A 20,760-nucleotide genomic window follows, 5' to 3' on the forward strand; every position below is an offset into this window, starting at 1 on the left:
TGTGGGAGAGAGAGGCTTGTGGAAAGCCGGTGGTGGCAGTTGAGGCTCTGAGGGTTTTTCCTGAGAGGCTGTTTTGTTTGGCGTGTGTGGTTCTAAAAATAAAGTTAGTTTCTTTTGACAAGTGGCTCCTGATTGTGCCCAGCCAGACTGCGGCAAAAGTGATAACTATTTTATAGAAAAAGAAACCAACAACAGTTTACTGAGATTAGTTATTTGTTCAAGGCTACAAAGCCAAATATCTAGATTGGGCAACCTGCCCTCAAAACCTGTGTGTATTGTTACTATATACCATTAAAGTAGTAGTGGTGAGGGTTTGGGAGGTATAAGCTATAGAAGTAAAGCTCTCAAATGCAAATGTCAGAGGACCCACCCACATTTGCTAATATTTGTGAAACAGAGTAGTTTTTTTTTTCCATATCTTCTTCACTGCTCTGCAAGTTATAATGGTATTATATTCTGCAGTGTTAATAGACATAAACAAAAGTTTTTCATTATTCAGACACCTCCAAAAAAGCAAATTTAAGTCCTTCTTCCTTTATCTTCTTTTGGTCTCCTGATCCAGAACTTCTACTGAAGAAAATAACCAGGAATGGTTGACAACTCAAGAATTGAAGAAAAATGAGCAATTTGAACATCAGAAAACAGGATGGAGAATTTTTTATGTGAACTCATTTAGAATGAAATTTATTATCTTACTTAAATTATAACATGATTTCAATCAATATGATTACCTAAAAATAATAGATATCATGAAAATAGTGTTGCATAGTAAAACAGGTTAGGATTTTGTAGACCTGATTATTTGAGGTTTAGCATGGCTATTGCTAGAAGACAGGAACTGCTTTTCTATTGAACTTTTCTTTTGATAAAATGTAATAACTATGAATAGATTTCCCAAACTGCTCAAAGTTATGAACTGGGATTTACCAAGGAGGGAAAAATACATCAATACAGTATTATACACATATTAAATATTTTTTCTTTATTTAGTTGATTCCTTTTCAGATATTTCTAGAAGTTGCAGGGCAATAAAAAAGGAAGATCAAAATTGTCAAATGGGAAAATGCAATTTTATGAGCAAGTATTTTATTTCTGCCCTTTCTCTGAAAATCAAATCTATACTAAGAAAAATTCTATTTGGAACACCATTGAAACTTTATGAGTATTGAATTTCCATCCCATTTCATAGATTTCAAATTGAGAGATAAACTGAAGCATAGCTGAGCTGGAAATGACATTATTTAGATAAACATCATAACTTGTCAGAATTATCTTAGTACCAGCATTAACAACTCCAGGCATATTTGGAACTAAGATTCTGGTTTAGGCCTTTAATAAGCAATGTGCCATATTTAACAGACATTTGGATCTTTATATTATACTGTAAATATTCATAAAGGTATCATTCCTAAAAAGGAGAATTATTCAACTCACTAGATATTAATAGAGTAATACAATGTTGCCCTCTGGTTACTCAACTCTAACCTCCATCATGAAAAAGTCAATGTAATATTTTTTAAAAACCAAGATTCCAAGGGATAATGGAAAATGTTTAGACAATGTTGGACAGATACTGTAAAATATATTAGTGTTATTTTCCTCTTAGGAAAAAGAAGTTGTTTTTCATCAGTAAGCTAAGAGACAAATTTATATATAGTCTTTTAATATTTACATAAACATCTTTATCAAATTTTCATATTCATATTTTTCAGGTGAGAACCAGATCACTTAACTATGCAATGGCAATTCAGTCTCTTACTGAGTAAATTCACTTTTTTGGGCCAGTGTATTGCAATCTCATGGAGAACCCTCATGGTTTGAGTTTGGGGGAGGAACACTGACACATCAATTAAACAGCAATTTATGTTGGTCATTACAAGATAATTGTGTTCTTGCCATGATGAATATAAAAACAACAAACTATGACTGACATAGATTCATAAGACATACGTGTATACTTCCTAGTGCAAATTAATTGCAGAAGATATCCACTAGTTTCTTACCAAATCTTTTTCTTCTTCTTGACCTTAACATTGGATATTATTTCCCCACTTCCCTTAAAGTTAGGTGCAGCCCTTTGACAAGTTTAAGCCAACAGAATATAAACAAAATTAATGTACACACTTTTAGGCCTGGCTTGTGACAAATTCTCATGAGTAATACTCATTTCTCACCTACTCATCAAATGCTTCTGATGTTCGGATACAAAAGACAGGAGGAGCTTGGATCCCTGAATGACTTTACAGAGGGCTACTTACTTTGAATTGGACCATAATGAAAAGTAAATTTTCAGTGTAGTGAGTCACCAAGATTCAGGAGTTTATGTGCTATGGTGGCCAATGTTACTCAACTGATATATTAGCATATATCCAAATTCATTGTTTCAGCAATAATGTAGAAATAAAATTTCAAAACTATGTACAAGTATGAATAGTAATATTTTTCAGATACTAACCTTTTAATCTAATTGCTATTTTCCCTTCCCCAACATATTGTAGGCAAAGAAAGATAATTCTTATCAGTGTGTACCCATGGAGGAAAGGTAGGTGAAGAAAAGGCAGAAAACACAGAAACATTCTACAGAACTGATATCAGAGGTGACTTTAGGTCCTCATCCCTGTAAAGAGCCTCTATGGGCAATTGGATGGAGAGTAATTTCCTGTACTCCTCCCTCTTTCTCCTCAATCCCATGAACCACTACTGACATCACACACAATGTCTAGGCAGATGGGCCTTATAGTCTCCCAAACTTCCCGCCCACCGTAGTATGATGCAAAGATTTTTGATATTACACAATGGGGCATCAAAGGAGCAGAAACACTAGGAAGCAACTTATTGGTTGGACTAACCACCAAGAATATGAAGGAGTGACTACTATCTCTATGGATGCCGGCCCAGAAATATGACAAGTAACGAGCAAATGTTCTGCCATACTATGCTCACCATGTCCAGCACACTATGCCTTGTAACTATATAAGCCCTGAATTGATGAAAATTATATTTCTTCTGTATAGTGAAATTAGATTCAGTTATTGAAAGCTAACATTATGGATTGAAAATCTTTTTCAGTGTCATAGTTACAATTCACAATTATTTCACACTATTTTTGATAAATGTAATGGGAGTATATTAACTAAATTGTTATCCAAACTTTTTACCCATCTTGCCTTGAGTTTCCCATGCTTAGACTTACTTCGATCAGTAATAATTGTTCTAGCTTCTTGATTGCTGGTTTTGTTTTTCAAATTCTGAGCAGCAGTTATGAGTTCTTCCAACTGTGGGCGCCTCTGTTCCAAATCCTGCAGTGTTTCCTGAAAGAACAAATATCATTTAATATTGGGGCTCTTCAGCATTATGCTTTCCTTTTATGTAATACAAAGAAAAGTACAATTTTCAAACCAGCCAAAACACTTTTAGAAATCAAAAAGATGTTATTGGATATAAATCTTTACTGTGTAAGGCTTCATAGAAAATAATTGAACAAGAAATATGTTTCACTCTTAGACCCCAAATAATATTTCAAGTGAAAATCTTTGATTATAGATTTGCTTTACTATTGAAGAGCTTAGCTGGAGACATTTCAGAGTACATGGGTTTACATAAGCCAATATAAGAAATATAATTCTGAAATATAACAATGTGTTTAAAAGAAAGATAGTTATTTATACCTGTAATGTCATTCTGTGCGCTATCACAGATAAAGTGTATATTTATTTTAGAAACAGAAAGGCACAAAAGCGATTTAAGAGATATTACTTATTTAACTTCTTTGTACTTGATCTTCCTCATATGTAAAATGAAGAGATGAAGTAGATTAGTTAAATCAGTCTTTCCTCAAAGTTGCCTGTCTATAAAAAAATCACCCAAATGCCTTTGCTCCATCCCAGGACTAATGAATTGTAGGGGAAATCACTGAAAATCTGATTTTTGTTGTTATTGTTGTTGTTATAGGGGATTGAACTCAGGGGCACTTGACCACTAAGCCACATCCCCAGCCCTATTTTGTATTTTATTTAGAGATAGGGTCTCACTGAGTTGTTTAGTGCCTCACCTTTGCTGCGGCTAGCTTTGAACTCACAATCCTCCTGCCTCAGCCTCCTGAGCCCCCGAGATTACAGGTGTGCACCACCATACCCAGCTAAATCGGCATTTTAAAATAAATTCTGTATTTTTATGATCAGTCAAGTTTGGAGAGCATCAGACTCTAGATGTTAGTATACTCTTCTCTAGCATAAATTACTTTGATTTAATACTGCTTTAAATAAAAATAACAGAATGAAGCCAACAACTTTTGAATTTACAGATAGCAATGCTAATTATTAAGAAATTCATCTTCTATTTCAAACGTTCATCTACTCTGTCAGACTAAGAGTCTCTCTATACTAAAGGGTCAAAATTTCTCCCAAATATATTAAAAATTATATATCTCTTTCTGCTGGTTTAAAAACTAAGTTTTATTTCAATCATGGAAAATAAAATTAATATTTACTTGTAGTTTACCATCATTCTGTGATAGATGTTTTACCCATACTTTCTAATTTTTAGTCTCATAATAACTATACTAATAAACATGCCAGAAATTCTGTCAGATTTTAAATATGATGTTCTTTCTACTACCATGTTAGAGTGATGAAAGTGAAGAGACGAAATGTGGTGAACAGTAATAATTGTGAAATAGTAATCTATTATGCGCTTTGACTTTTACTGATTTTTCTAAGGATTTTGTTTTTGAAAAGGCCAAATTTGATCATTCTATAGTGTTTCCTTTGTGAAGAGGTAGGGAGATAGGCTTTGTGATTTAAGATCAATTGCTTTTGGTAATATTAAAATAATGATGAAAACCTATCCAAATATCGTACATCTATTTTGAGCATTTCTCTCTCTCTGTATTGAAAAATTGGAGGGGCTAACTTGTAACAAATTTTCTGCATTTGTAATCTGTGATTGCTCAAAAGAAAAATTTAATTTTCAGGTTCCTAAGTTTTATGGTTTCTTTACATAAAAGTGTGTTTGAAATATGGAACAAGTTGCCAAAGATAGCTATTGAAGTAAGTGGCATAAGTAAGTTAGAGAGTATTGAACAAATTTAAAGTAGGGAGTGTATAGTAGCATATAGATCTTATGAAAGAAGATGTTTTTGGGGGTTGGAATGTTAACTTCTGGTCATCTGTGACACAGTAAGCTGAAAAGGTGCTTTGTAAGTGTCTATCATAAATGTTTAAATACATTTAATAGAGCTTTTTTTTAAATACAGACTTAACCAGAAACCTCAGATAGTCAAATCTCTACCTTAAATGTAATAAATGACTTAAATATACATAGCAACTGGAATATATAAAATCATTCATTTACTCATTCTGTCATGCTGATATATATTTTTCAGGAGTTAGGTGCTATTAAAGGGGCTATGTATGCTGCACTGAACAAATGTATTGGGTATGGTATACAGTTTAAATGAAAAGCTGTGTTTAATACTTGATAATTTTTATATAAAATATTTTATTTATTGTTATTTTTATTTGATTTAGTATTAGTTCCTCCCTAAAAAAACAGACTATTACTTGCTTTCCACTTTTAGAAACTTTCCTCAAGGTCTGCTACACATTTTTCTTCTTTTAGGATTTCAAAGTTCATTTGAGAAGTATGTTGTAAAAGTAACACAATCAACTTTAATCTGAACCTTCCCAGACTCTAAATTAAACCTGACCACAATGAACAGCTTTTACTGCTGAAATTAGCAAGCATGTCAATTTGGACTTAAAACAAGCCATTTTCCTCTCTAATGAACAAAATAGGTCTCAGGGTATTGTGAAACCTGTTCTCTAGTTGGGTGATTCTCTAATTCTGCTGACAGACACATGCTTTATAAGCACGTGAGAAGATTATTAATGACATCCTTTGAAGCAGCCTCCTTAAAAGGAGATTTGCAACTGAAATACAGCTATGAATTTATAAAGTATTTCTAAACAAAATTGCCAATCTTCCATCCCACTCATTGATCAACATACATGAACATTCATTTCAAAAACAAACTGTAAAATACTAATCTATTTGCTATGAAATTTGTCATATACTTTTTTTACTCTTTATTTAGTGTTTTCTCTGTATAGTACAATGGAAATTTTCTCCTTTGATTTCCTTTCCAGAAATACAGGGAAAGATTTGAAGATGGCATACACCTAAGATATTATAAAACAGTATTATAAATGAACAGAACACAAGCATATGGTTAAAGCTTTATTTTCATTTGTTTTTCATTTATTTTTTTATTTTTTTATTGGTTGTTCAAAACATTACAAAGCTCTTGACATATCATATTTCATACATTTGATTCGAGTGGGTTATGAACTCCCATTTTTACCCCATATACAGATTGCAGAATCACATCGGTTACACATCCACGTTTTTACATATTGCCATACTAGTGTCTGTTGTATTCTGCTATCTTTCCTATCCTCTACTATCTCCCCCCTCCCCTCCCATCTTCTATCTCTCATTTGGTTTTCTTTTAACTGTATTCTACTTATTTGCCATTAAAATTTATTTGAGTTGACATCTTAGTTTTGTAATTCCACAACTTCTAAAACACAGTGACCTTCATCTTTATTCTATGGAGCTATGCAAAGGTGAGAGAAACTTTGGATCTAATCATTATTCAAACTTACTTATCCCCAAAATATTCATCTTCAAAATTTTGGTCTGGGGTGATAGGTCAGTGGTAGAGCACTTGCTTCACATGTGCAATGCCCAAGTTTGATCACTAGCACCAATCCCCCACACAAACCTGTTCTATGTCCACAGTTAGCTATCTCTATCAGATGTTACTCCCTCAAGTATATTGCTTCTACTCTAATATTCATCCTTACATGAGCTCTGGTCCTCTTCTATTGTTCAATTTCCTCATTTCAGCTTTAGTCATATTCAACAAATAGAATATTAAAGCTGCTTATTTATTTATTTGATATGAGCCCAGATATTTATTACACAAATAACTTATATGAACAAAACTAAAGCCATTACATGCTTAGCAGTACTTAAGCATGATTATTGCATCTACATAGATTCTATCATTCTTGAAGGAAACAAAATACAGGAAAAGGAAGGAATCAATGCTATTTCTAAGGAATCATAAGCCAGCTACTGGGCTTTACTAAAAAAAGCTTACCCCTTGGAGAGGAGAATTCATCATGGATTCCACTAGCTGGGCAAAGATGGAGAGAAAAAAAATCTTCAAATACAAAGTGAATCAGAAGTCTTTAATTCTACTAAATCCCCCCAGGGTTGAGAGAAGTGGTTATAAATAACAATCTTATGAGAGAGGGAATTAAACAGTGAAACCATACATACTATAAGTAGGTCATTTTAGGCTCTTAGAAAAAATTACGATTCATTATTGCATTTGTTAAAATGAAATTCTTCATAAATAGTACTAAAATAGAAAACTCTATATGCTGACTTGAATATTTATTTATATGTCTAAGACTTCAACATGTTATATTTTTCCATTTTTTCACAAAAAATCGACAATCTTCCTGCAGTTACAGTTAAAAGCTCAAGGCTATGGTCAACTGTTGCTATTTTTCAGGAAATAAACATGAATTAAGCTTCAAGGTAATAACGTTAAATCTCTTATTTACAACTTAAAAAAATTGACATTCAAGATTGACAGGGTAAAATAGTTTATAGAGCCCTTTTATACATGGAAAGAGAATAAGCAGTTAAGTCGGGTGGGTACTAAATTGTAGCCTTTCTAGTAACTGAAAGGGCTTTACCTTTGAGGATGCTAATCATCTGTCTAACTTTTAACTGCCTCACTGAGCACCTTCATTCTGGCTTCTAGTCTTGCATTAGCTGCTACTCCAAATAGATTGGCCGAATCCAAAGTTGTCTTTATTGCCCTCTGCTTCCTCACTTCTCATTTACGTTTTAAATGGACTTGGCTATTTTCCTATTTGGCATAACTTCCCTATTTTTCTCCTAGTGTTCTACCAGCACTTCCATTGGTTAGAAGGTATTTCCCTTCTAACAATGATTATCCTTTTGACTTTTATTCATTAAAGAAATACTTTCTTAAAGAAAAATTTAGTTTTATAGAATTTTAAACTCACAGAAGACTTGCAACAATGGTAAAAGAACTCCCAAGAACCCTTCAGCCAGATTCATCAATTGCTAAATTTTACCACATTTTACTTATCACTCATAGTTCTCTTAGTATCTCTGTGTATAGTACCTGTATATTTATTATGTATATATTTTTTTCTGAAGCATTTGAGAATGATTTGCAGATTTCATTACCCTTTATCCTTAAGTACTTCCATAGTTATTTCACAAGAACAAAGGCATTCTCTTACATAACCTCAGCTCAAGTTCAAAGTCAGGAAATTTAACATTACTTTTGTACTATAATCTTATCCACACACTTTGCTCTGAGTATGACAATTACCTCATTAATGGCCTTTATAGCTACATTTTCATTTCCTGGTCTAAGCTCATGCACTACACTTAGTTGTCACATCTCCTCAGTCTTCTTTAATCTAAAATATTTATTTGTCTTTCTTTGACCTTCATAACATGGATACTTTTGAATAACAGAAACCAGATATTTTGTAGAATGTCCCCCAATTTGAGTTTCAGCAAGCATTTTTTCAGTGCTTCTGTTATGTTAACCATTGAACTAGGCAGAGGGGATAGGGCGATGCAGGAGAAAAAAAATTCTTTTCTCAAAGAGAAAATGAATTAATAGTGAGGAAAAACAGTAAACAAGTACTTATAATAAACTCAGATGGGTATTATAGTAGTGGAACCACAGGGGCTATCAAAGCATATGGTAGTAAGAGCCAACAAATTTTAGGGATCAAAGAGGGTATTCTGGAGGAATCCAGATTAAACTATCTTCAGCTGTTTATCTAAATAATATAAAATGGTTTTAAATATCTGCTTCCAATACCCACTGTGGTGACCTAGAGAACATGAAAACCTTTTTCTACTGGTACCTAATGACTGAGGACCCCAGTTGGTATATGCTGAAATCCATCACTGCACTGGACTGAAACCAAGCTTACCACACAGACTGTTCCTCACCAATGTCTGAATGTGGTGGAGATACCAAGGCAAAGCCTTTCTTGAGAGACATGGGACTCCTCCCTGACTTTGGTTCAATAACTTCCAAACAACTTTGTTGAATCTTCCTTAGAAGGGATAGAGCACTAGCATATTTCCACTCAACCTCTTCTTCCTTTTCCCTTCATTTGAGATCAGATCAAATCTCTTTCTACTGGCTTTCTTACCTTGCCTGGCTTTCTCATTGTTTCCTTTCACAAAGATATTTGCACTAATAAAATATTTCCCCCTTTTATCCTATCACGGCACATACAATCTCAAGCCCTAACACACCTACTTTTACTCCTCTACACCCTAAGCCTCTCAATCAACTCTTTAATTCCATATCACAAGATGATTTCATGACACCATCACCTAAAAGTGTTGTTTTCAATTGAACATTAGTGACACAGGTCTCCTCATACATCCCAGGTGTTGAGCTTTATTTTTTAGGGTTAGAAAGCTAATTTGTTTGTTTGTTTATTCTAATCAGTTATACACGACAGAAGAATGTTCTTTGGTTCATTGTACATAAATTGAGCACAATTTTTGACTTTTCTGGTTAGTAGGGTAACACCATTTGTGCAATCATACATGCACCTAGGGTAATTATGCGGGTTGACCTTTTACTTATTTATTTACTTATTCATTTATTTGATTACTGCATTATTGTTATACATAATAGTTGGGTTCATTTTGACAAAATCATACATTCATGGAAACTGATTTACTTCATTTTAGTCCCAGAACTCATCCCTGTTTTTCCTCTTTCTATTCTTCTTCCTCTATTCCTCTGGTCTTCTTTTCACTAGTTTATTTATTTTTGACTGGTGCCTTATAGATATACATAAAGGTATAATTCACTATGGTATATTTATACATGCACATAATATCATTTTGTTCAATTTATTACACGTTTCCTCCCCTTTCTTGTCCCTTCTCCCTCCCTCTCAATACCCTTCTCTTCCACTGATGTTCCCTATATCTTTATGATATCTTATCACCTGTCATTTTTTTCCCTTATTTTGCTTTAGCTTCCACATATGAGAGAAAACTTTTGACCCTTGACTTTCTGAGTCTGGCTTATTTCACATAGCATAATGTTCCCAGTTTCTTCCATTTACCAAAAAATGCCACGATTTCATTCTTCTTCATGGCTGAGTAAAACTCAAATGTGTATATATACCATGTTTTCTTTATCCATTCATCTACTTATGGATAGCTGAGCTGGTTCTATAGCTTGGCTATTGTGAATTGTGCTACTATAAACTTTGATGTGACTGTATCATTACATTATGCTGATTTTGAGTTGTTCTGATAAATACTAAGGAGTGGGGATAGCTGGGTCATATGATGGTTCCATGCCTAGTTTTTTTGAGGGTCTCCACAGTGCTTTCCATAGTGATTGTACTAATTTGAAGTTTCAACAATGTGTTAATTTTAATACTCAATTCAAGTACATTAGTATTTTTAATTACATCCATTTAGAAACTTTTCCCAATTTTCTTAAGGGCCAAACTATTATTTTCAATGAGCCCAGAATTTAATTGGAGTAAGTGAAGATTATTTAGATATAGTAAAATGATAATGGTGGGGTTCCATTATGCATATGTAGCTCAAGAAATCTAGGATATTTAAACAAATCACCAAGAATCCTTTGTATGTAACAACCACTAGGCTTTCTGGAAGACATGGCAAAAGGATCTTTTGGGCAAGTTAAGACAAAAATATAGTGACTTTGCTGTGTGAGAATTTCCCTGGATAGGCAGAGACCTCAATCAAATTTTTTGAGTGTGCAACTTGTGCAATTATACAAGTGTCTGCGTTAGATGAGTTTCATGATGGGTTTAATGCTTTGCTGTTGCCATCAGAAAATTTTAAATAATTTTCTTAATAAGTGCCCTATATTTTTATTTTTCACTGTAACCTGCAAATTATATACTGATCCTAAACTAAACTCTAAGGTTTGTAAAGAATTAAAAATTGAGTATCTCGGCTCAAACACTGGTTAATTGTTGATGGGAAAGAACACATTTGCACATGAATTAAATTATGCCAATTAAATGTCTCTTGTTTAGCTCCTGGGGATGTATTCTGAAAAGAGGAATCATGCCAGGTATAGTGGTACACACCTGTAATCCCAGAAGCTCAAGAGGCTGAGGCAAGAGGATGGTGAGACTCATCAAAATTGAGGTGAGACCTTGTCTCTAAACAAAATACAAAATAAGGCTGAGGATGTGGCTCAGTGGTCGAGTGCCCCTGAGTTTAATCCCCTGTCACCACATCGCCCCCCCCCACACACACACACACAAAAGACAAGAAAGAAAAGAGCAATCATGAACTAAATGTTTTTGGGGTAGAAAATATTCTGGCTTCAGGAAATGATTATATACTAAGTTAGTCAGGGTTCTTGCATTCAACAAATGCCCTATTCAAATGGGGACAGGAAGTCTTTCCTCCCCAAGTCTTAAAAAGCTTAGGATAGGAGCTACAGGGAAAAGACATCCTGCTAGCAGCTGTAGCTGTCAGCAGAAAGACCGGAGCACCCCTTAACTCACTGTCCTTTCACCTGCTGATCTACTGGTACCACCCACTTAAGGACCTTGGCAACAGACAAGCAATCTCACTGTTGCTACCTATATTGTTCGGCCTCCTAGGGTAGAACAAGAAGCTAGAGTGGATATAAAATAGAATCCAGCAAAGATACCAAAGTGAATAATGATGGTGTTAAAAACTACTAAAAGGAAACAGCTATAGGAATGATCACATGTGAGAATTCTCAGGAAAGACTTTATATAAGAGATGGTCCTATAGTTGAGCCTTGAGAAATTTGGATAGGACATGAGGAGGAGAAAAAGTATAAGCTAAGGCATAAACATGAAATAAAGTTTCAATGGGCTGCCCGGAGTCTATGATTCTTCAGAAATAATGGGAAATAAACTTAGGCAGAGTGGAAGAGTTTATAGCTCACTTTCTATTTATTCAATTGGTACATAATAATTGTACTATAATTAGCTTTTTAAAAATTAGTTTGAATGTTTGGATTTTGTCACAAGGACAACTAGAAAGCAATGAATTCTGGAAAAACTGAAGTTACAGGAGCAAGCTTTTAGTAATCCCATACTTTGTACATCATGTTCTTTCTGGTTGGGGTACCTTCCTCAGCTTTTGAACCATTCCTGGAAATAGAGTAAACAGATAGCCATAATAAGAAGTGTTGACTGACTAAATGACTAGATACACTAAAGGGAAGCAAGAAATGGATAATTATAATTGGAAAGATGTGGAAGTTACTAGAACACATGTCTCTGCTTCATGCAGTATTCCTTGGTAATATAAAAAAATGACTGATATTTTGGGGTGTCTTTAAAAATAAAACGTATGACAGCCATTTAAGAAATTATTAAAAGTATTCAAACTCACAAAAGACAATAGAAAGAACTGTAAAATTTATTTCTCTATTTTTCTGTAATGATAGTTTTGTTATTTGTTGATATTCCTAGGGGCTTAAAAACATATCATAAGACTACCAAATTTGATTCCTACCTTGTAACTGTATAATGACAAACTAATCTACTATTAGTGTGTCATCTTTAAAATAAATCCCTTCCCTTTCAAAAAAGAGATTAAGATGGTCCTTTTCAAGCTATTGTGTTGCGAGAAACTTAAGGGGATTGATTTACTTGTCATTTCATAAAACCCTTAACATGCAAAAATAAAAACTTTCTGTCACAAAGCCAGTAAATAATGTGGTCTAAATTGGGGATCATGAAGCACAATTTCAAAGTCAAGAAAAAAGAAGAATTTTAAGCTACAATTTGTTGATAATGATTTGCAAATACATTTCTAAACAGATACAAAGCCTGATGATATTTTTAGCTATACAACATTAGATCTGTTATTCTACATTGTTCACAATTCTTGAAACCCTATTGTTCTATAAATTTAGCATATTAACAAAAGATAATTAGGGCAGTTTTAAGACCAGTTTTTGTCATGTTCATCACATTTGCAGCCTTTTGAGGTTATGACCAAATAACAAGCAACATAATAATTTCTCCACATATATATTTTTATAGGAAAGGGAAAATAAAACTTTTTAACCATATACATATTTGGGGATTATTCCTGCAATTTTCCCAGTATTTATTTCTTGTTCTATCTTGAATAACATCATTTTGGAGTCCTCCTAATTTCAACAGATCAAGATAAATTCTCTTAGCTCTTCAGAGCACTCCATATTGCAAATTGATTCACAAGTTAATAAAATTAATATAATAGAGGATTAAATTATAAGTTCACAATAGTGAAATGTAACAATCTGAGGGCATTATTTATAATATTTTGTTTTGGTACAGAACACTCTTTATTTTGTATCCTAAAGATACTGTCAAAGTCTGTAGAAACTCCAGATAAAAGCAGCAGCAGCTGATAGGTAATTAATTCTTGATTGATCAAGTAAGCAGGAAATATATATGAACAGAAACTTATCCACAATGTATACAGTAAGGTATTATGTACAGTAAGGTATGCCTATGGTTGTCAATGGATGGACATAAAAGGGTCTCCATAGTGAAGTTAATTAACTTTTGATGTAGTTAGGGAGATGACCTTCAGGTCTATCTATGTGTGCTCACACATGCATTTACCCAATAATAGAAGACAATATGTAAGTGACAAATGCAATAATCTATAGACCACAGACTTTATACTAATGGGATTCTCAAGAATGGAATTTTAATGTGCCCACATTCAGGAAATGTGGCACAGACAAGAAAGAATCTGAACTGCAACCTGGAGAATGAATAGGACTGATGAGAAACTAATGATGAGGGAGAAGGAATTTCAGGAGAAACGGTGGACTTAAAACAGAGTTATTGGGAAAGAGGAAAGCTCTGTAGTGAGCAGAATTATGATGACTGTGATCAAGTTGGGCAGTGAGGCTGGGGCCAGAATGGTGGGCTCTGAACAACAGATGACCAAGTAAAGACATTATGTTGAAGGCAGTGGGGAATCATTGGAGGTTTTGGAACAGAGGAACACCACAATAAAAGTGGAATTTTAGAAATATTAAACTTGCACCACTGCATCCAACGTTCTTTCCAAGACAGAACTGGAAAGCCAAATTGTAGCAGCCAGAAAAATCCTCATCTATCCCCTTTGATTAAATTTTCTGTCATGAAAACATGCAGAACATTTCTAATGTAACTTCATGCACCCTTTTATTTAAGGATAAAATAACAATTTCACTGCATACAAGTAAAATAAATTCAACCCCATTTGCTTATAAAAGCTGTCCCAGAGAATTATTAAACAAATTTGCCAACCTCATTTGTAATAATATATTAAAATGAATGGGCACAGAAAGGGAGTGTAGTTTCAGTTTAGGAAAAAGTAAACATTCAGAGTGCTTTTATAAGTTCTTAAATTCCTGCTCTACAAGATAAACAGAGATGTTCAGAGTATGAGAGGAAAGTGGGATCTCTCCAGAAAAATAACTTCAAATATTATTATCAGTGGTGATAAGAATTATCAATATAATATTAATATGTATCATTTTGTTAGTCTAACTTTGCAATGACCTTTTGTATCTATTACTGCATTAGACCTATATTATTTTTCTATGGGAAATGGGGGTGCTTCAGATAGTACCCTAATTTCTAAGAAAGAAGTACAGGAAGATTATACTAAACCCTTCAAAAATCAAAATTCAAGCAAATGAAAAGTTATGTTAAAATGTGTGTGGCCTTTCATGTTTTAAAAACATTTTAGAGATGCTATTTATTTGGGTACTGAGACAAGAGCCTTGGCATTCCTAGCCAATTGCAGCTATCAATAAACTGAGGCACAGGAATAGATGTTCCCATTCTGTGACACTACCTGCAGAAGGTAAATGAAGTAGAAAAATGAGTGATTATCTAGAGGTGATTACACTCATGTACACAGTTAATCAGAATAATTCAAGTCCTCTAAATCTCTTTTTCCTACTTCAAAAGGTGGATATTAAGATTTGAATTATCAAAATAATTGGTACAGCTGTTCAATTCATGTTGTACATATAGGATAGAATTGGGCTCAGTTTATTCATCTGTAAAATGAGGATAATTACATTTATATCAACCAATCTTGGGGCAATTAAAGCAATAAATTTACCCATAAGAATTCAAGTACCTAAGGTAGAAATTAGTTAAATATGGCTAGTCTGGGTTTCTTTATGGGGACAGCATTTAATAAATATGTTATGTATATTATATTTAACCCATGAGATCTCAACCTTCTGGTTTCACCAAGTTCTGGATGCTACAAAACAAAGATAACATATGGTTAGGGAATCTCAGTGGCTTGGGAATCTCTGAGTTTTATTAATATAAAATAGAGTGTGTGTGTGTGTGTGTGTGTGTGTGGTGTATGTGTTATGTGTGTGTGTGTATGCATGCACCTGTGTGCACTCAAAAGAGGCAATATGCAAATGAAGAAGAGAGGTATGAACAACTCTATACCATATTTTTGCATCAAAAATTTATAATGTATACCATTTGAATATATATACATATATATGCACATATATATAAATGGAAAAATGCTTAACAATTGGGTATCATTCTTCAAAATAAACAACATTCTTTGTACACTTCTTCACCAGTTGTTTCTGAGATTGACATTAATCTATTTCTTCACAGAAATTATATGACTGGGAAAAAGATAAAAAAATGCCTTTGATTGGGTGCTATGTGTTTAAGCCCTGGTTTAGCTGTAAATCATTTGTGAAGATCATTTTTTGGTAGGTGAGTGGAGTTGCTATTACAGAGTGTTAATACACTTGCAGTGAAGTGTTGCTGGGGGTAGGAGGTGTTAGACATTGATCAGGAGCTTAAGATATGAGCTATTTATTTTTGCTGTTGTAAGAAAAAAGTCTCCATAATAAAGAATGATTCTGCTTCTCTATCAAAAAATACCCTTTTATGACATAAAAAGCTCTCTTCAGTAAACAAAGAACAGACTGTTATTGGGGGATATAAAAATTACAATAGAATATATTTCCCTATAGGAGCACAAAAGCCTTTAACTCAATTGGAATTTGCAGTATGACAGCTTTTAAAGGAGGGGGCATATTCTATGGGGAGGATCTCAGACATACTTTCCAAATTCCCTAGACCATACTAGTTCTTATCCTATAAAGACAGGTCTACATTAATACACTGTGCCAGTAAATCACACACTTGCACTGCAGTGGGAAAGGAGCTGAGCTTGGGGGGAGAATTGCTTTATGTGGCATAGTTCCAAGAAAACACAAGTCTCAAATGAAGCTGATTCTGAGGAATATGGAAACTTTATGTACTGTTTGATAGGAAAATATGTGCAGTTTCTAAACTGTGAGCTTCTAGATCTGCTCCAAGAGCAAATATAATCAGTTCTTAAATGGTTTTTGTAATATGGCATATTTAATCAAGCCATTTACATTATAGGGATGTGTTAAGTTTAATTCTCTGTTTTATTGGGAAGGTTGCTCATTATTAACACTAATTTCAATAAAATTCAAGTAATTTAAAAATAAGCAGTAATTCCTGCAGAAAGGTTTTAACAACAATTCTCTAACTAGACACTTTTCTGTTTTGTTTTCAGGTGAGCAAAATTGCTTACTCTTTGCTACCTTTTTACACTTCAGTAGCATGAGATTCATAGGAGACAAAAATGATAATAGTAATAAATCACTACTGTGGGTTGGTTCCAATTTTCAGTACCTCAATGTTTCCCCCTCTTTTTCTCTGTCTTTGATATAGTAATGATCTGCCTTACTTTCAGGTGAAATTTTCTTTAAGATAGTCTTAAGGAGGCTAACGTTTCAATTCAAACTACAAAAGTAGGTATGCCAGAGGCAAAAAGTGAATTCCATGCTTTTGCTCAAAAAAGGATGTCACTGTACACAAGTATTTCAAAAGTAACAAATGCAACTTAAAGTACATGTATTAGTGAAGAAGGGTTGGGAATATTAAATATTTATATGGCAAGCAACAAGATGTGAGGTTAAAAATTACAAAAGATTAGGAAGATGAGAGATGTAACTGATAAAAACTTTTGGCTTAATAAATATCCATCTTGTAATTATTTTTCTTCCTATCTTGGGGATTGAACCCAGGGACTTATGCATGATAGACAAGTGCTCCAACATTGAGTACTTCCTCAGTTCAAATTTTATAATCTTTTAGTAGTAATATCTGCCTCTAATCCCCATCTACTTAAAAGTAATTTTTACTGGAAATACCAATTAAAATTTTTCATGCTACTGTGTTAAAAAGTTCAGTCATTCTTCCTTGCCTTACAATTCAAACTCCTAAACATAACAATTATAATAACTACAAAATAACTAGTTATTATGCTTTTCCTATGTGCCAGATACTGTTGTAGGTATTTTATATATATAACTTAGAGCAACTGTGTGAGATAGGTACTCTTGTGCTGAACTGTAAGGCACAGAAAGGTTATGCAATTTACCAAAGGTCACAAAACTAAAAAGTCATGAAGGTGAATGAAATGGCCCACATCCTCCTATTTTGAGTGTTTTCCTCCATTATGTTTTAGCTACAATTTCTTAAGCAGGTATAATGTAACAGAACCTGGATTAGATGTTTTATCATAATTATTTAATCCTGACTATGACTCTTCCTATCTGGGTACTGCATCCATTTTTACACACAAACACACACACACACACACACACACACACACACACACACACACAATAGGCTCAGAGAAGATTAAAAATTTCCCCAAAGACAGCTAGCTTATTATGTGTAGAACAGCATTTGCATTCAGATCTTTCTGACACCTAAGCCTAGCCCTGTCCATGTGTCACAAGCCTTCTCTACAGGCTACTCTGCTTCCTAATCTTAAATTTATTCTTCACTTTCCCTCCTCTAGGGCTTTGGTTCTCATGCCATCAAATCTAGCAATGCTTCATTGCAACCCCATTTCCAAAAAGAATTCAATGTGTTAAAACATTGAGGGGAAAAAAAGCCTATACAATTGGTTCACTTCTCTTCATTTTGGAGAAATTTCCAATTCAATACTTGCCATTTATTTATTTATTTGTTTGTTTATTTACTTATTTATTGTTACAGGGATTGAACCCAGGGGAAGTTTACTACTGAGCTAAATCCCTAGCCATTTTTATTTTTAGATGAGATCTCTCTGAGTTGCTGAGGCTGCCCTAGAACTTGCCATCCTCCTATCTTAGCATCTTAGCCTCTATTGTTATGGGTGTGTGCCACTGTGCCCGGTTTAAAGGAGTGGCCTATAAAATTTTTGAAAATGTACTTCTATTAGTAAAATATTGTGGCATATCTTCTGTGGCAGATTGCATTATTACACAAAATATTTGCTGCTACTCCCTGTTTAGGATTATATATCTCTACACTATTGATGTCAGCCTTGGTCAATAGATATACTTTGGCTAATGAAATTGATTACCAGTGATGTGCTGTATTTTTTTTAGTACTGGGGATTGATCCCAGAGGCTTTTACCTACTGATCCACATCCTCTAGACCTTTTTATTTTTTGACATAGGGTCTTGACAAATTGCTTAGGGCCTTGCTAAATTGCTGAGGCTGGCTTCAAACTTGGAATCCTCCTGTCTCAGCCCGAGTCACTGGGATTATAGGCATGTACCACCATGCCTAGCTGGATTTTCTTTTGTAAAAACTCTGTTTCATTGTTATTCCATACATATATTCAAATTAGTCATCTTTTTTAATACTGGAAATATGTATTTCTATGGTTAAAATGTAGTGGATCATGACATTATTTCTATTCCCTAGTTTCATTCCTTATCATTAAGGAAAAATAAACCTTATTAAGAAATCCTCTGCTGAAATTATGCAAAATTTGTTATTACTAAATATTCATGGCTATATTAGTTTCCTATGGCAGTTGTAACAAATTATTATAGACTTATGGCTTAAAAAAAAGCCAACATTGATTAGTTTGCAGTTCTAGAAGTCAGAAGTTTGAAAAGATGGAACTTATGGTCGAAAATTAAGGTGGTAGCAGAGCCTGTGTTCTTTCTGAAGATTATAAGGGAAAATTCTTTTCCTTGTCTTTCCAGTTTCTTGAGTCTACCTGTATTGCTTGGCTTTTGGCTCTGCCCTTCATCTTAAAACACAGTATCAAAGCATCTTCTAATCTTTCTCTCTGACTCTGCTTATATCATCACATTGTCTTCTCTCTTATAAGAACCCTTTTGACTACATTGGAAACAGTCGAATAATCCAGGATAATAACCCCATCTCAACAACTTTAACTTAATCCCACCTGCAAAGTCCCTTTCACTATTTAAGGTAACATAACCAGAGATACCAGGGATTAGGATATGGACATCTCTGGGAAAAGGGGGCATTATGCAGCTTACTGCAATGTCTCTATGGTTACTTAACATAAACTGCTTTCACAATTTGACAATACTTCTTTAGGCTATTCTATAATCTGTGAAAGTCAGGAAAAAAAGTTATGAAATTCTATAGTGTATAGAGCACAGGGTGTAAAAAGCAGTGAGAACCTTGCTCTTTGTGGCTGACCTGGTTTAACCAATGGCCTTCACGGTTGGGACTGGTGTACTCTCATGTCTTCTTCACTCCCTTCCCAAAAGTCCATTTGAACTGAGATGTAACATTGAGCTCAAAAGAGTGTTTATATTGGAGACTAGGAATGTAGCTCAAGAGCACAGTGCTTGCCTTGCAAGCATGAGATCCTGGGTATGGTCCCTAGTACTGTGGCAAAAAAAGAGAATAAATATTTTTAAAATGTTACATTAAAAAGAAAAAAAATAATGGACTATAAGTCCTGAGGAAATTTGAGTGTTGTTATTTTGTGACAAGCAGGCCTCTAGGAGTGAAGCCTAGAAGAATTTCACAATAAAGCCCTTATATTTTAGGGAGTGATCACCTCCAGTAAAGGAAGGCTCACAGCTTTCTGGAATACAGAAATAACACTTTCCTCTTAGCTTGGCTTTCCTCATTCAACTTCTTTCTTCATTCTTCTCTCTCCACACCCACTCATAAACATTAGGCTTTCTTCCCAGCTGGCTCCCTCCCCCTTTTTCATTTTTAAACCTTATCTACTTTTTGACTCCTTTGCTCTGTAACAACTACTATGGAAAACCAGAATGCTTTTTATATTGTTACCATGGAGAAGACAATTTTCTCATCAAGGAAAGGAGGTGGTGCAGAGGGAAAGGGAAGAATCATGTATACAAAATTGAGAGTTAGTCTCTGTGTCTTTTCAACAATATCCAATTAAATCTTTTCACTTCCATACACAAAACAACAGTAACATGGTAGGTGGAAAATTTAGCTCAAAGATGTGAATGAATCAGTAGGCTCTGTGATAGTGTGCGGGAGGTGTGAGGGAGGTAGGGAGACAGACCTTCAATTTTGAAGTAGGGTACTAATGAACAATGATAACTGATAGATAATCACTACCAGATGTTTGAATAGATGCTGCTCTCTACCATTTTCTGGCAAATATCTTCAGAGTGGTGTTAGGTGGTTTTCTCTCAAATGATGAAATATAAACATGGACAAACAAAGCAGGTACAGGAAAGAGATCTATGAAATATTTCTTAAGGAAAAATTAAAACAACAGAATGCTATAAGGAAAGAGATGGA

The 20,760-nt window shown here is 34.1% G+C and overlaps 1 protein-coding gene across 1 annotated transcript in view; it reads right to left on the minus strand.

Moving 5' to 3' along the window:
- The window catches only part of Dmd (dystrophin), a 1,737,386-nt gene that overhangs the window by 640,114 nt on the left and 1,076,512 nt on the right, over nucleotides 1-20,760 (minus strand). Inside the window, exon 47 of the mRNA XM_048796385.1 lies at nucleotides 3,194-3,311. Within this exon, the coding sequence (XP_048652342.1) occupies nucleotides 3,194-3,311 (118 nt within the window). The remainder of the gene's footprint in view (nucleotides 1-3,193; nucleotides 3,312-20,760) is intronic.

Source organism: Marmota marmota, unplaced genomic scaffold (genome assembly GCF_001458135.2).
Source record: "Marmota marmota marmota unplaced genomic scaffold, marMar, whole genome shotgun sequence".
Classification (NCBI taxonomy): Eukaryota; Metazoa; Chordata; class Mammalia; order Rodentia; family Sciuridae; genus Marmota; species Marmota marmota.